The following is a 17815-nucleotide window of genomic DNA, read 5'->3' on the forward strand; positions in this document are numbered from 1 at the left end:
AGAGTTACAATGTGTGCAGGCTGACAGTCACGCCTCACAAAGAATGGCACTGTTGTTTCACAGTGGTTTAATATTACTCATCTATGTGAAGAATGGAGAAGTGAAGAAGTCTACTGAAAGTTAATAAAGGGAGGTTTTATCTGCTGCAGCTGGCAAGGGTGGGGCTGTTGCAACGAGTTAATCTGCATAGTATTGCACCGCCCACGGTTTGTAGTGGATTAACTGGGTAGACACTTTTAGCTCAAGCCATTTGTGTGATGTTGAGAAAATCGAGACTCATCCACAAGGTAGAAAACAGTCTCCGTTTTCTGTTGATTTAAACTTTGAAATACACTAGTCAAAGTTATGGGGACACCTGAACATTACAACTATATGTGATTGTTGAACATCTCACTCTTAAACCATGGGCATTAACATGTTGCTATAATCTACACTTTTGTGAAGGGTTTTGCAGGAATTTGCTCCCCTTGAGGTCAGCCACTGATGTTGGGCGATGAGGCCTGGCTCACAGCCTGCTTCCTTATTCATCCCAAAGTGTTGAATGGAGGTAAGGTTAGGGCTCTGTAAAGGCTAGGCGAGTTCTTCCATATGGGATGAATATAATGTCATCATTCAAAACTGAAAAAAAAAAAACTTTGTAGCTTGAAATCTTATAATGGTTTTGTAAGATTGAAACTGAAGGCTTGCATAATGTTTTGATAGGCTGAAAAACATTTAGCATTTGAGTTTTCCTTCTTCACAACTGCAGCACTCTTTTTACAGTGTTTCTCCAACACATTTTCAGACTTTCAAATGGGTCACTGGTGTATTAAGCTGGTGCGCATACGCTGTTGGGGGGGGAGTTCAGAAATGTTGAATTCTTTATTCGTGGATGTACATTTGCGCTCATATTGCAGACTGATCTTACAGAGCTAAGTTTACTCTGAAACAGTCGGAATCCATTTGCTCTTGACCTATTGTTTGCTCTGAGTGCTGCAGTTGTGAAATAGGAAAACTGAAATCCAAAATATTTTTGCAGAGATTTTTAGAAAAATGTTTATTAGAAATGTAGTAGAGAAAAGACGTGTAGACAGCTGATTCATCCTCGCAACACAAACAGTTCTGTTAATAATAAAACTTTATTTATATACAACTTTTCAGAACAAAGTTGTTAACAGCAAAATAGACAGAACCCAATTAAAAAACTAATAAAAAGAACAAAATAAAAAGGATAAACTTAAAGTATACAAGACATTAAAACTAGGGCTGTCAATCGATTAAAATATTTAATCTAATTACATACTCTGTGATTAGATAATCGAAATGAATCGCATACATAATTAACAGTGCCTGAACCGATACTTTAAGTAAAAAAAAAAAAAAGGGTACTAAACAACAGTTGGTGACATTAAAGAACGGCTTGTTTATTGCTAAGGCCATATGGTCAAAATTAAATTATTTAATAATAATGTATAACAATAACTTATTTCACTAGTAAATTGCTGTTGAACGACAAAATCAACAACCAGATAGGAAAAGGACATTTACAATAACTTGGATAAAATGCACCACGAGGCTGTAGTTTACCAGTTGTGTTGTTTCTCCGACGGCAGCTACAGATTGTTACATCCCGGTGTTGAATCCTCTACAGTAAAACACAGTCACACTTTACACCGTTTAGCGTTAGCTGTCAGCATTTTAACCGTGTTTAATCCAGCTACTAGCTAGCGGTAGGCTAACGTTAGCTGCTGTTGAGTATTGTGTTAACTAGCGTCACGTGCAGCGGCGTTTGTGTTTCCTGTAACGTCTGTTTCAGAGCAGCAGAGAGAAGCGCAGACATATCAGTGGCACCAGATTTTCGTCGATATGCAAACGTCAATATGGAATGGATTAATCTGCGTTAATTTTTTTTAACGCGTTATTTTTTCTCAGATTAATTAATCGAAATTAACACGTTATTTTGACAGCCCTAATTAAAACAATGGAATTGATAATTAGTTTTCTATCTAGATCTCGGAATCTGTAAAATGGGACGCATCGGAGGATCTCAGGAAACACTAGGCTCATATGGAATTTAACAATTACTGATATACTCAGGGTTTAGTTCCATCCGGGCCTTAAAAGGTATAATATGTAGTGAGTAACAAGTTTGTAAAGACGCATGGTTCAAAGTTGGCCCCTCCTCCCTGGCTCAACAGCCAGAGAGAGCGCGCAGCAGTGGCGGTGGTAGCGCCGTACAAAGCAGTGAATCAAAAGAATAAAACGTTATTTTCTGATTGTCTCGCAGCACTTGCGTTCTAAAAACACAAATAAACACACCCACACCTCAGTGGGAAGGTTCAGCATTGTATGATTAGTGTAGTGAATGGAGAGCTTCATCCTGTCTGTTTCTGTGTGTCTGTGTCAGTTAAACTTGTGCGTCGATATGAGACCTGAGGGGCAAAGCGGCAGTTGTGAATGAGAATAGGCTGCACACCCTGCACGCCGTTATTGGCTGGGGGTTACACACCCACGTGAGGCCCAAAGGCTCTTGTCCCGCAATCCCTAAAATAAAAAGAAAAGAGAAAATCCAGGCAGAGATGCAGATACAGACACCACCACACACTTCTAGTGGGTCATAAGTAATGATTGAGTGTTTTTGTATTAGTCTACATTGTTTTTTTAGGAAACTCCATTACATATACCTTTAAAAGAAGGGATAATTAAAATCTTTAAAATCGATTTGAAAACGCAAAAGGTAGCCTAAAATTGGAAGTGTATGTAGTCTTTTGTTAGAGTTAGTAAGGAGTCTGGCACCAGCATTTTGAATTAACTGAAGTCTAGAAAGGTTGTGTTTGATTAAGCGTGAGAGGAGTGAGTTACAGTAGTCTAGACCAGTGGTTCTCAACCTGGGGATCCCGACCCCCAAGGGAGTCACAAGATCCTTTCCGGGGGTGGTTGTGGATAAAATTACATTAAAAACGAGGCTTTCCCGGCCAAACAGACAGCCATTATAGAGATTCATCATCACACTCCAGTTTCTTGCTTTTGCTTCAGCTTACGTTCAGCACTGTGGAAAGGCCTGGATCCACCTCACGGAGAGCAGCGATCAGAACGGAGCAGGCTTCAGCTCCCTTTCTTTGCACCGTGTCGATCACTTCTACCGCTTTTTCTGCTTTGGCTTTTGTTCTGGCTGACTGCATTTCAGCGTCATTCATCACGTGAAGCTCAAGAAGTTTATCTAGAAGCTGGTCCAGAACAGGTTCAGATACGGTCAAGAAACTCTATTTGACTGGTGTGCAGCTTCTTGTCACCTGGGACGCCGTGCCCTGCTGGGACGCTGTCCAATGCTGGGATATTTCTCTGTGGAGTTTCCCCTCTTGGACCTTGACGATAACCACGGAAAATACTTGTCATACAACGAACAATCACTTTTACACAGAGCTCTCTTAGAAATTACGAAATTGTAAAATAAACTGAAATTAAATCATGTCATGTTTGTATCTGCTACAGCAACATATCTGCTCTGTAAGTCCCTGAATGTGCAGAAGAGCTACATATCTATTCTCTTCCGGTTTATGGCTGAACTCTTGACATCAGGTGGAGTGCTGCTGCAGGTGGGTGACGTCTTTACCTTTCAGTAACACCTGACGTTTCCAGATTACTTTCCTCTCCTGGTCCTGAACCATCAAAGTCACTTTCTCCGTGTTCGTAGTCAGGAAAACTTCAAATGTCGGATGCAAATTTGGGCCATACTTCGAGTGAAAGGGTGCAGACTGAAAACCAGTAGCAATGCGTCATTTTCAAACCAGTTGTAAAAATGTTTATCTGGTAATTCCCCGATTGTGAATCTACATGCAGCCAAACATTGTATTATTGATGATTATAAGAATTAAAAGTGACTTGACTCACATCAGGCTGTATTGTGAAGCTGTCAGGTTCACAGTGGACACTGTAACTCTGACCAAAGCCGAGGTAACATTTGGAAAAGGCTGTGACGTACTCCGCACCTCGTCGTTTCTTTTCAACCTTTAGTAAAGACATTTTTTATTAGTTTATGCTCAGATAGTCAAGACAATTTTATTTATAGACCATTTAAAAACAACAAATGTTGACCAATGTGCTTCGCAGATTGAGAATTACAGTCAATGAAAAACATGAGGACATACTTTAAAGTTAATTAAAACATAAAATAGGAAATATCACACTGACAGACAGAAAAACAGGCTGAGAGAGAATCCAGAAAAAAGCCTACAAACTAAAGAGCAATCCAAAGATCTACAGTTCAGATTGAGTTTGATTTTTTAACCACAACACCAGAAGCAAAGTGTGAATCATCTCTGTGGAAAACGCTGTGGCTTAAAACAAGAGTTTAGGCTGATGGTGAGCACATATGACAGATAGCGTTACCTCATCTAGAAGGACGTTGTCAGGCAGCAGCAACACATCGAGTACTTGATGCCCTGCGTACAGGGGTCGGAGGAACAGCAGAACTTGGCCCTCTATTGGCAGGGTCATGTTCAGAAACCTTTTAACGAAATCCCAGACCAGGCCAAAGGCAGCGAGGTGAGGGACCTTTACGACAGCATGAGTTACTGTAATCTTCAGCGGCTTCAAGATGCTCATTCCGTCATCGGTGATGTTGACGACAGACAACAGGCCATCAACGAGCAGCGCTGTGAAAGCAAAGAGCTGTTAAACCTTTACATACAACAGTAGCATTTCTTACCACTTATTAACTCTGGAGCCTCCCAATGACGTACCAGTTTGCCTCCATCCTTTACCTATTATTTTTGAATGCGTTATTACTTTTCTGTCCCACATGTGGTGGGTCTGGATGTGTGCATTTAGTGATAAGCTTCATTATAATTTTATATACAATACCGTTTGTATTCTCCTGCCACGAGAGCTTGATTACAGTCAGATGTCTGAGAGCACTACTCTATATGTCTGAATTGTCTTTAGTGCTTTTAGGTTGGAGAGAGTCCTCTTTACAAATGGATGTTATTGAGTGAAGAGTTTGTTTTGTACATGGAGAACCAAGCGATGTACAATAGTTCAACCAGACTGGGAACTGAAAGGGCAAAAAGACAAAGATACCTCTGAGCAACAGTTGAATGAAAACTGTAAGCCATTGGTTAAAGAAACTGGAAGCTTACCATCAAAATGTGTGTAAACAGGTTCCTGTTTCTGTGTGCACACAATAACACAGCTTCTAACAAGCTGGAATTAACAGGCAATATGTTGTGTGTAAGCTCTTCTTCAAACTACAATAGAAATAGAAGGTTAGTCTAGGATTTGCACTATTGGGATATCAGCTGTGTCATACTGTGGACTGAAAAATCAGTTTAAACCTCTTCAATCTAACCTCCGAGTAGACTGCAGAGGGCCCAAAGAAAAACCGACTCAACTTAATATTTAGAGCACAGCTGTGTTTCAATAATGATAGAGGGTCACTTAACCTTTCTGGACCGGAAAATTCATTCAAAACCCAAGGTCCAACAGTATTTTCCCCATCATGCAACACTGTGGGGACATCAACTAAATGGAAGTTTGAAAATGTAAATAATACATGTTTTGTCTGAATTATGTATTTATCTCTGTTCAAAGAGGTGTTATTGAAGGAAAGAAGAAGCTATGTATATTTTTCAATGCTACACATTCATATTAATCTTTGCAAATGTTACTAATTTATATTTTGACATTGTGTACAGCCATGTCTTTACCATCCTTTGTTTCACAGTGTGGGAGGCGGAGCTGAAGGACAGCAGCGTCCTCAGAACACTTGATGTTGAACAGCGGCCCTGCAGCCTTCTTGCCAGCTGGTTGGAGGAGGCTCTGATCCCATTGGACAGTCCTGTACAGCAGCTCCGCCTCCTGAGCCATAACAAACACCAGTCCAGTCAAACTACACTGGAACACACCTGGACCAGGACACCTGAACCTGTAGGACACCGAAGGGACTAATTAATGTAACAAGCATATATCGAAGCCGTGCAGCTGAAAGCCGTTGCTAACTCCGCCCATACAGTTGACAAATTCATGTGACGCTTCAGAGAAAAGGATGTCTCATCCCTCTAAAAACACATTTCCTCTCTGCTCCCACGATTTCCCCCGTGCTTCCTCGGTGGGGCGGACTAAGACGTGAGGAAGGGAGGCAAGTGGATGAGCCGGGGGATGCAATATAAGGGAAATGAGAAGGACCCAAATCCCCAAGATCCCTTCATTGCCATATTCCATCCATCCACCAGATGCCCTCGGACACTCCCTCCTTCCCCCCCCCCCCCATCACCTCACTGCCCCACCCATCTTCACACCTGTTGCCACTCCCCTTATCTGCTCTGCCTGGCCTTCGCCACCCACCTCCTCACCTCTCCTGAAGGGTTGGCCAGCACCTTGCGTGGTAGCTCGCTGCCATTAGTGTGTGAATGAATGAGAGGCAAAATATATAAGATTATATAAATGCAGCTATGGTGTCTGCATGCCTCCACCAGTTCATTCTCTGGTGTTGAGCTGGCTGCAAAGCCATTAAAGCATCTACCTCCATGTCTGACCTGTTTGTTCAGTTTGTTGAACTGCCTGCATTAACAGCTGCTGCAGCCACCAGCCTCTCACTATTTGTTTAGTTTGAAGAAGAACAATATGTATGAATGGTCATTGACCATTGATGGTTAACTGACGCGGGCAGAATGAGGCTCTTCAATGAGTTGAAGGGAAATAAGAGAAATTAGTGTGCATGGAGCGTGCACAGTTTAATGAATCAGATTTCTTGTTTTATATGGACTTTACACAGTTTTATCAATGAGGTCCAGGTCCATACTGCTGTGACCGCTGGGTGCGTTATGATTATTCAACCTACAGTGTTCAGCTTACTAGCTCGCCACAGACTACAGACCCTTGACGAACCATGAAAGATGTTGGAATAGTGTTTTGTCATATTATAGGATTACCTGTATGAACCTTCAGTTGTGTGTTCAGGTGAGAAGGATAATGGAGTCTGGAATTAAGAAAAGCACAAAGTGAGTTATTTTAATAGAAGTCAAGTTAAATTTTAATTAAATGAAAACAAACCACAACTACTCGCCCTCTGCTCACTTGGTACAAATTCATTACATTTTGTTCAGTGGTGAAATCTCAATAAATATACTTCACACATACAACTGCTCCTCTCTCACCTTTCTGTAATCCTCGGGCAGCATTGTTTTCACATCCAGTTTGACACCGGAGTCATCTGATGGAGAGAAGTGAAGGAGAAAGAACAACAATGAAAACATGAATCAGGGTCAGAAACATTAGCAGGGAAAATTCTTAAATATTTTCAGCTCGAACAAAAATGGAATTGACAAATTTTTTTTTTATACAATGAGGACATTGACACATTTTAAAGTAAAATAGTTTGATGAATTCAATACCCACTGTTTTTGTGTTTCTCAGCTGAACTTGCCACATGTTTAATAATCTTGCCATTGATCCTGTAGAGATAAACACAATCCCAAAGTTATAGCTCAAGTTTAAAATAATTGTTTGTTCTTTGAGTAAAGAACAAACAAGCTTCAGAATCCTGACATGAGCAAACTGATCTAATGCTTTGTATCGCATCACATCTTCTCTGCAAAAACTACAACTGACTGCAGCCGATGTTCTGAGCCTGCATTAGAGGAAATAACTAGTCAGTCTAGATCCAAAAACATCATAGGCAAATTCACTCTCCTGTAAAATCCCACATCGGTTCAAAAGTGTCAACCGATTGTAAAATGTTGCTTGGCTTTGCATTGTCAGTTTGCATTTTATGGTTTGTGGAAGAAACGAAACATAAGATGAAGGGATACCCTACTGTTAGAGACACATTAGGCCGGCTGCACACTGGCTGCGTGGCGTGTCCATTTTTATTATCCATGTTAACAGGTTAGTGCTTGCACACTGCCTGCGTGACACGCACGTCTCAGGCGAGGCTTGAGCTTTTTATGTTTGAAAGTCTCTAGGTTTTGACATAAATGTAATTTAAAAAGATTATAAATAATTATCGATTTTCAAATAGCCTATTGCACTTGTCAATACAGAACGAAATATTCTGTAGCCCATTTTGCTGTCAATAGCCTACTGCTGACGTTGTCTTTGCTGTAATCAAATCTGTGTGTGTATGTGTATATGTATATATATATATATATATATAAAAACACATGGTATTTCATTTTATCAATGGGAAACATACATGTGTACAGACAAGGCTAGCAGCAGCGCCGCGTCAGACACGTTTCTGGTGTGCAAAGACAGAAAACGCCACGCAACTGACACGCAACAGAAATGCCACACTCACGCCATGCAGACAGTGTACAGCTGGCCTTAATCTCCATGGGTTTATTAAAATACTGCTGAACCAGCATGGACTGAGTTGGCCCCCTCACTGACCTCAGAGTCTCCAGTCTACAGTGTGGACTCTCCACAAGAGCAGACAGCAGCTTCAACCCAGAATCCTGCAGCCTGTTGAGACTCAGCTCCAGCTCTCTCAGACTGGAGGGGTTGGACCTCAGAGCTGAGGCCAAAGAAGCACAGCTGATCTCTGACAAACTGCAGTGCCACAATCTGAATAATAAAAAATAAAAAAAATAAAATCAATGAAATTGATTTATTATTCATTCAATCAGATGTGTTCAGGTTTTAAATGTGTAGCTTGACATAACTATGTCCTTAGTTAATTTATCAATTAACTTGTCCATAAAATGAGTAGAGGGACTTTGTCATTGTGGATCATCATTACATCAGACTTCTATTTTATTATTTAAGAAAACACATTGAAATGAATGGAAACCAAAGAAATATTTCTACTTCAGAAAGTTAACTTCATCACATTAAAACAAACAGTTCAGATGATCGTCTGTATGCAGATGTGACCCTTTACCAAAAAGTAGAAACATTAATTTACTACAACTACCAGAGTGGACATTTTCTAGTTTACTAACAAGAGAGCCAGTGAACTGACCTCAGAGTGTCCAGTCTACAGTGTTGATTCTTCAGAAAATCACACAGCAGCTTCACTCCTGAGTCCTCCAGCTTGTTGTTCTCCAGGTCCAGCTCTCTCAGATGGGAGGCATTGAACTTCAGAGCCGAGGCCAGAGAACCACAGCTGATCTTTGACAAATTGCACCTCCTCAATCTAAATAAAGAATAAATTATGTAACTTTAGGAGACAATTTTCCTGCTTAAAAATCTTACAATGTTTGATTATCAGTTCAAAGCAGAAGAAGGTTTCGAAGGTAGAAGTTTAAAAAAAAAGGGAAAATCCAAACACCTGAACCCAACAGGATGCAGGTTAAAAACTGTAAAATACAAAAAGAGAGGTCTCAGTAATATTAATACAAACACTGTGTTGCAAAAGCCTATCAGTGTTTAGATTCTTCTGATGTCCTGATGTTGTGTAATCAGAAATGGAGGAACAAATGATTGTAGCAGTCTGTGGGCTTCCAGAGCTCTGTAGTACCTCATTATTTGTACAGAGCCTGGACGCTACAGTACGAACACACAGTTATAGTCTAGCTAGCTGTCTCGATTTACCCTAGAGGTGGGAATCACGATATGATATTATCACGAGACTTGCGTCACGATACGATATTACTGCGTTTTTAAACATAGTGATATATTGCAATTCATTACCTTTTTTCCAACTTCTAATGATGTCCACAAAGCACAACTTGGTTGACATCTGTTTGGTCTAAAAAAAGAAAGGTCTCTGGTTTGTTCCATCTCACTTCAATTTTCCATCTAGTGGACTGAAAAAGCAATTGAGTGTATTATTCTAGTACCAAAAGGTTAAATTCTCATGTGCAATGTATATATTAAAAAGATCCATACTTGGCGTCCGTGTATCGATACAGTATTGCCATGGAAAATATCATGATACTATGCTGCATTGATTTTCCCCCCCCCCCACTCCTAATTTACCCTGCAGAGATTCTGAGGAGCAGTTAACCATAGTCCTCATAAATCAACCAGAGTTTGAAATGCCAACACAAAGAAAGGGGAAGGCGACGGACATCCGGCCGAAATGGGGGACATCTGGCGGAATTTCCGGCGGCACCGGCGCAATCCCGGAAGTGAAACATCGTTGATAGAGTAGTGCACCACAACTTTCACAAAATATAATCTCAGCACAGAAGTAAAAAATTATGTCTGACCTCAGAATCTCCAGTCTACAGTGTATACTCTCTAGAAAACCACACAGCAGCTTCACTCCAGAATCCTGCAGCTTGTTGTTACTCAGCTCCAGCTCTCTCAAACTGGAGGGGTTGGTCTTCAGAGCTATAGCCAGAGAAGCACAGCTGATCTCTGACAAACTGCAGCCCATCATTCTGGATAAAGAATGATGTAGATAGAATTGCATTTATTGTCCGATCACATCTCTTCAGTGTAGTGTGTAGCTCAACATTACTATGCCCTAATCAATATGCCTTTATCCTAAAAAGTAACTTTGGCATTCTGTTATTGTGGACTATCATAATGTCAGCAATGGTGTAGATACAAATCAATTAATGATCCAAGCTCAAACTGTTGGCAGCCTGTTTTATCTGCTATCATCAGATCTCAAACAACGTTATTTATTACTGTCAGCCTCATCAGTACTGATATCATGTTCACTGACTGATGGGACCACAATGTGAGTATGTCAACGCTAAAAAAACTGTCAAATAATTTCCTTTCTCAACTTTTCATTACTTTACTAACTGTTTACCCATCCCGAAAGACAGAACATGTTGCAGGAAATTATATTTATTTGTGCTCAGGCAAACGCAGAAAATGTACGAACCAAGTACGTGAAACTAAGTCAAGGATTTGAAACTGACCTTAGTGTCTCCAGTTTACAGTTGGGACTCTCCAGTCCAGCAGACAGAAGCATTACTACCGATTCCTTCAGGGTGTTGTCAGTCAGGTCCAGCTCCCTCAAATGGGAGGGGTTGGACTTCAGAGCAGAGGCCACAACTTCACAGTTCATATCTGTGATTCCACAGCCAGAAAGTCTGTTATGACACATAAAAGAGAACACTTTAATTCACGCACTGGATGACAAAACAGTTCGACATATCCGGTTTTGGTTAACATTGGCTCTCCATGTCAGTGGTTCAGCTGAGCTTATATTTATGTTTCACATGAAACAATAATTATGTCTTTTTCATACCTGCAGACTTGTCCCATGTCTCTCTCCACAAAGTTATCATGAGGTCATGTTGATTAGAAAAACATGTTTACAGCTCAGTGAACAGTTACAGTTGAAAAGAGAATCTCTCTTTGTCGGCTACCTGCTCCAATAAAGTTTTATTTATTTCAACATGATATCATCAGAATCTTTTAAAAACTCTGTATTTCTATGTGTGCTTTGTTTAACCAGGAAGTTCCCATTGAGATCTTCTTCATCCAGGGAGTCTTGCCCTTAAGCATTGTGGTAAAAATAATAACCAGGGACTATTGTATGTCTGATTATAAAAGAAATCGTGCTGAAAGTACTCATGTAATTACAATATGCTAATGACAACTTTACTGCACTTACTGATAACTGTAAAATGTTGCATTTCAAACAGCTCAAGAACATCTATGACTAAATAGAACTGACAGATTTTGAAAAACAACGAGAAAGACAATTTAAAGTATAATAAGAATTTTTAAGTTTTTACTGGAAGAAGTTAACTACTAATCTAAAAATGAATTACATATGGACTTACACAGCCTTTCTGCAGTTCGTCACAGCTGGAATCATTCTCTCTCGTCCCCAAAGTGTTGTGGTGTACTGGTGCAGGTCCAACTCATCCAGAACCTCCTCCGACAGCTGCAGCATGTAGACCAGAGATGTGCAGTGGATCTCAGTGAGTTTCTTCTGTGATCTGCGCTTTGACTTCAGGAACTCTAGGATCTCTTGATGCACCGAGTGGTCGTTCATCTCCATCAGACATTGGAAGATGTTGATGTTTTTGTTAGGAGGCATCTCATCACTTTTCATCTCCTTTAAGTTTTTGATGGCTTTCTGGATGGTTTCTGGACTGCTTTCTGTCTGACCCAGCAGGCCTCCTAAGGATCTCCGGTTGGACTCCAGACAGAGGCCATGGAGAAAGCGGGCAAACATTTCCATGTGGCCATTTTCAACTTCAAGGCATTTTTTCATTGCTCTTATCAGGAAGTCATTCAGGGATGGGTAATCGTGATCATTGCCATCACCGTTTTCATTGTCCCAGTGTTTTCCCAGGAAGTCCTTCAGTACCTCCGTGTTCCTGTTGGTATAACAGTGAAACACGTAGAGTGCGGCCAGAAACTCCTGAACACTCAGATGAACGAAGCAGTAGGCGGTTTTGTGGAAGACCACACGCTCTTTTTTGAGAAATGTTGTACAAACTATTGAGTACACAGAGGCCTCTGTCAAATCAAGACCACACCGTTCCAGTTCTTCTTGGCAGAACAGGGTGTTTCTTTTCTCCAGCTGTTCCAACGCCAGCCTCCCCAGCTTCAAAATAACTTCCCAGTCCGCCTCCGTCAGCTTGTGTGGGCTCGTCTCCTGTTCTTCATCATTCTTCCGCTTTGTCTGAACCAGCAAGAAGTGTGAGTACATGTCAGTCATGGTCGTGGGCGGCACTTCTTTCAGGTCTTTAGTGAACATTTCTTCCAGAACTGTAGCAGTGATCCAGCAGAAGACTGGGACCAGACACATTATGTTGAGTTTACTGGACGCCTTGACATGTGAGATGACTCTACTGGCCATCTCTTCATCAGTGACTTTCCTCGTGAAGTACTCATCCTTCTTGGCATCAACGAAGCCTCGTACTTCTGTTACCCTGTCAATAAATGCAGGAGGGATCTGACCTGCTGTTTCAGGTCGGGAAGTTATCCAGATGAGAGCCGTGGGAAGCAGATTTCCCTGGATGATGTTAGTCAACAGCACGTTCAGTGATGACATCTGTGTGACATCAGAAACAACCTCATTGTTCTTGAAATCCAGTAAGATTTTGCTTTCATCCAGGCCGTCAAAGATGAACATAACTTGACAGGCGCTAAGCTTGTCTGGTTCAATCTGTTGTAATGTGGGATGGAAAAGCTGGATCAGCGTGAGAAGACTGTACTGCTCATCTTTGATCAAGTTCAGCTCCCTGAATGGAAGCGGAATCATTAGACTGATATTTTGGTTTTCCAAGCCCTCTGCCCAATCCAGAGTGAACTTCTGCACTGCGAAGGACTTTCCAACACCAGAGATGCCGTTCGTTAGGACGACTCTGATCCTTGGCGTTACGTCAAGTTCGGAATTAAATACGTCGCGGAACATGACTGGAGTGTCTTGGATGGTCTTCATCTTGGAAGCTGTCTCAAGCTGCCTTACATCATGTTGGGTATTAACCTCGTCACTATCTCCCTCTGTGATGTAGAGCGTAGTGTAGATCCTGTTAAGGAGGGTTTCACTTCTCGTTTTATCAGTTCCTTCAGTTACACATTTACATCTCCTCTTCAGACTGATCTCATGTTCGTCTAAAACCTCCTGCAGACCGCCATCTGCTGAAACAAAATGTTTCACCAAAGAAGAACATTTAGAGAATCTGGTGATTATTTTTATGACCAACATTACAAACAAAACAATAAAGCCTCTTTTTATTTCATGATGTTTATAAAAATCTTGAAAAGGAAAACTAGGTAGTTTTTTCAACCTGGATTTCCCAATTTCCCCATGCATTTGTGTCTAAGTGACTAATGGGAACAAAAACCTTTGAAATTGGTCCAGTATTGAGCGAGAACGTAAGACACAAATGCATAGGAAAATAGGGTTAAGGTAATAAAATACAGAAATTCCCCTTTATTGACTGTGCTGAAAAACACAAGGAGAATCCTGTTTTCAGACATAATGCCATCAGCAGACAGAAGTACAGTCTTACTTTGTACAGTGCCGTTTGTTTGGGATCTTTTTCCACACTGGGGACAGGTGGAGTCTCCTGATGAAGCAGACTGGTCCCAGTATGTGATGCACTGTCTGCAGAACCAGTGTCGACAGCTGGTAGAGACTGGATCCTTCAGGACATCCTGACACAGAGCACAGCAGGACAGCAGCTCCTCCATAGAACTATGAGTCCTCTTATTCTCTCTATGGAAACAAACCCATTATTTAGAACATCTTTATAACATATTAGAGGTGACCAACCCACAGCTCAAAAGTTGCCTGCAGCTCTTTCCCCTACATATAAACTACAGTTTGAAATCAGCGGTTACATAGCTTCTTCTTTCCTTCAATAATAACTATTTGAACAGAGATTTAAATACTATAAATCAGACACATCATGAATTATTTATTGTGAATGACTCAAACTTCCATGTACCTACAGTGTTGCATGACAGGGGAGAATACTGATGGACCTTGGATTTTAAATTTGTTTTCCAGTCCAGAAATGCTAAGTGACCCTCGACCATTATTGATCCATCACAATGGTGCACTAAATATTGCGTTAGTCCGTTTTCTTTGGGCCCTCTGCCGTCTAATCAGTGGTTAGATTGAAGAGGTTTAAACTGTGATTTGACAGTACATTATGTTCAGCTGATATTTCAACAGTGCTTAAGCTGGACTATAACCTTCTATTTCTATGAGTTTGAAGAGCTTTGCTAAAGCAAACGCTTGCCTGTTAACTCCAACTCTCCACTTAGGCGTGACACATGTTAAGTAGCTATAGCTGTGATGGCTCAACAACCAGGAAATGAAAAAAGGAAGAAGACGTCGCCTTGGACTCTAGGCCGCGGATTTTTTTAATTGAGAAAGTATTTTTTTGAGATACAGTACAACAGACTAAACAATGAATCGGGGGGGGGAACAGCAGCTTAATAAAAAATGAGAGTAATCTTTATTTGCAAGTAACACTCACCTTGCCTCAGCCAGTCTGTTTTCCTTCCACTGTTCTGTCGAGTGTAAAATGGAGTCTGGCAGTCTGACTTCATATTTTCACTAGTTTGCTCCTCCTCCCTTCGGATCATAATCAGCTCTATTGGCCAGGTGTGGGAATACTGAGAGGAACTTTGCTCTCAAAGTTAAACAGTTTCAAGAATACTTTACAGGACGACAGAAAACAGACACAGCTAAAAACAAGGAAAACAAAGCTGAACAAATGTAGGTAAAATGAACATTTAACTATAATGTTCACACAAGTAGGTTAAAAAAATTGCGTTGTCTTGCAGCTCTGAAACTCTGAAACAGACGATCTTGCAGGGACATGTTCTGCTCTGAGTGCTGCAGTTGTGAAAGTTTTTTTTTTTTCTGTTTTAAAAACATCATGCAAGTATGGAAGAAAATAATGGCCATACAGATTTGGATTTTATAGGCAAGTGTATGGAGTTACATTCCTATCTTTATTCAAGAGCGCATTATTTCAATTTGAGAGCATTTCTCACTAATATTACGTTCAGATGTAATCTTTTCCCTCAAAACCTTTCTCTCACACTCAAATAGTCACTGCTCGCGCTTGGATTTGCTGTGCTTGTGCTCAAACTTTGTGCTTGGACTCAGATATTTCTCCTTGCACTCAGGCTGATTCTGCGCGCTTGCAAATCTTCTCCTCTCAGATCTCTCCTGCGCTCTCTGATTGTTTGTGTGACAACCCTATCAAAATTCAGCAACCAATAGAATGCCAGCTGTAGTGTTGACCAATGAAATGATCCCTGCCCCGTTGAGGGTGCGTTCGTTTTATGTTAAACATCTGTTGCGGACGGCTCCTCTGTAACCATGGATCTGTAACCCAAGTTTATTTACCCCCGCCGTCCATCGCTTTATTATTAGTATATGTCAATAATGTGCACAGAATGGTCGACGCTCTTTCACCTGCACCCATCAGGAAACGGGAGAAAGCTTTGAAGTGGGACATATCAAGTTACGTACACAACTATGAGGGTGAGTAACATAAATTAAGCACATAGCATATGGCGCTAGCCATAGCTAGCCTAGCTTGATATCCGTAAACAAATAGCTTTTCTTTATACCGGTAGTTTAGCTAGCTAGATTGAACGACATATAATGGACAGTATGTGTGTATTTATAACTGGTATTTAATGACCCCACTTTGTATTCCTCGTTTGGTTAACCATGTTCCTGGGGATTTGGCTAATTTCAGACATGCTAGAGGCAATATTAAAACCTAAACTGTAATATAACTGAAAAACAAAAGAAACTGGATTGTTTGTATCAGTTTTTACATCATTGTTGTATGTTTTTCAGCTATTGTTCTAAATTCTTATAACATTATTTTAACAATAACATTAATATATATTTGTATAGAAAGTTGTAAGTACAATTTCATTCCTATAATAAAACACTATTTAAAATAGCAGTTATTTATTTTTACCCTAATGAAATCAATACAAAGCAAACTGAACAGAAAAAAAACAAGTATTTTGTTTCCCTTCTTCCAGGTGGGGCATAAGTACCCCTGTTGAGCTGCATCACAGCTGCACCGTGTGCATGGACCAGTGTTGTACAACTACACTACTGTGTTGTTCCAGTCAGTACATTACTCCAAACGCAAAATCCCATTGGTTCCCCCTGTACTCACCTGTGTGCAGAGGGCAGGCAACAGTGGCACAAACCAAGAACGTTGGCAAGTCTGATAATTTAATTGTAAAATCATGTTACATACACTTATCATTTCTTATCTTGCTTAAATTCACAGGGTGCACAACAAGGCCCGGGAGAGAAAATTACTGTGATGTCCACAAATCCAAAGCAGAGAAGGTAAGGTAAGATAGTAATGATGTTAAAGAAAGCTATGTACACCTATTATGTGTTGATGTCTATGAATTTGTCTTAAATAGGAGCACACTATACAAAGACAACAGTGGAGAGTTGCTGGATCTGTCTGTCCTCAAAGTGCCAGAGATCTATAAGGACTTCACCCGTTTCTGCACCATCACCGGCATAATCCAAGTGATAAAAGAGAGAACAAACTATTGTGTTCTCTGCTTACATGAATAGGTGCCTGTAATGTCTGCCCACATATACAATCAATTCAATAAATGTTGATAAGTATCACTGATATTTCTTAAATCATTGTAGTTTTTCAGAGCAATAAGATTATTAAAGCCATGTTCATATTTGCAACAAATTAAAACCCTTATCAAGGCAAATTGGTTTTTCATGTTCTGTAATCTTTATAAAAAAAACCAGTACAATTAAATTTACCAGAGTGGACGCTTTAATTTACCTTGTCAAAATAATGAGTAATTCATAACAAACTGCACAATATTTGACACAAAACCTAAAAAGCGTATGGTTCATACTCCTGTGAAGCAGTACACTTTGCCTGTAGGATTTACTGTAGCAGGAACATTGATATTGGCAAACAGATGACCCAGGTACAGGTAGGTTTGTGAGCAGGGTTATGATATGAACTAAAATAAAGATAAGATAAGCCTAGTGTTCACAAGAGGGATAATTCAGGTATTGCAACACAAGTTAAGAATAATTGAATTAAATAGGAGGTATATACAACTAGTAGAAGATAAATTAACTATACAAGAGCAATTAAGGTCAAGTTATGAGGTAGTAGCAAGCTAAAGTGACGTATAATCAATAGCAGTGAGTCAAGTCAACAGTGTACACCAGAATAATATATACTGTGATTAAGTAATGATTCTTAGTGTTGTCTGTAGCCTACTAATATAACAAAACAGAAAAATAATATAGTGTATGATGCAGTATGAAGAACAACCGAGTCCCATATGACCCCAAGAGACTTTAAGTGCAGCTGTTGATGATGTTGCAGATGGTTGTAGTCTGTAGCCAGCCATACAGTAGGTAGATCTGGAGCAGCAGGGTGACTTCTAGCTTTCATGGGTTGGTGATAAGACACTGTGCTGCTAT

General features: G+C 40.3%; 1 protein-coding gene and 1 long non-coding RNA gene across 2 annotated transcripts; one reads left to right on the forward strand and one right to left on the reverse strand.

The window, feature by feature from the left end:
* Positions 1-1099: 1099 nt before the first annotated feature.
* LOC144517091 (NACHT, LRR and PYD domains-containing protein 12-like) lies at positions 1100-14941 on the reverse strand. Its single transcript, XM_078248944.1, is given in 16 exon segments — positions 1100-3231; positions 3233-3344; positions 3593-3734; positions 3871-3987; positions 4369-4634; positions 5685-5902; positions 6909-6955; positions 7134-7189; positions 7375-7430; positions 8368-8541; positions 8939-9112; positions 10131-10304; positions 10797-10970; positions 11670-13482; positions 13857-14062; positions 14832-14941. Coding segments are annotated over 15 exon segments (3924 nt in total). The 5' UTR covers positions 14038-14062; positions 14832-14941; the 3' UTR covers positions 1100-3011.
* A 1385-nt stretch (positions 14942-16326) lies between these two features.
* LOC144517100 (uncharacterized) lies at positions 16327-17133 on the forward strand. The gene is made up of 3 exons (XR_013501893.1): positions 16327-16457; positions 16626-16687; positions 16768-17133. It is a non-coding gene; the product is annotated as an uncharacterized LOC144517100 (long non-coding RNA).
* The last annotated feature ends 682 nt before the right edge of the window (positions 17134-17815 follow it).

The sequence above is a fragment of the Sander vitreus genome, chromosome 4 (genome assembly GCF_031162955.1).
Source record: "Sander vitreus isolate 19-12246 chromosome 4, sanVit1, whole genome shotgun sequence".
Classification (NCBI taxonomy): domain Eukaryota; kingdom Metazoa; phylum Chordata; class Actinopteri; order Perciformes; family Percidae; genus Sander; species Sander vitreus.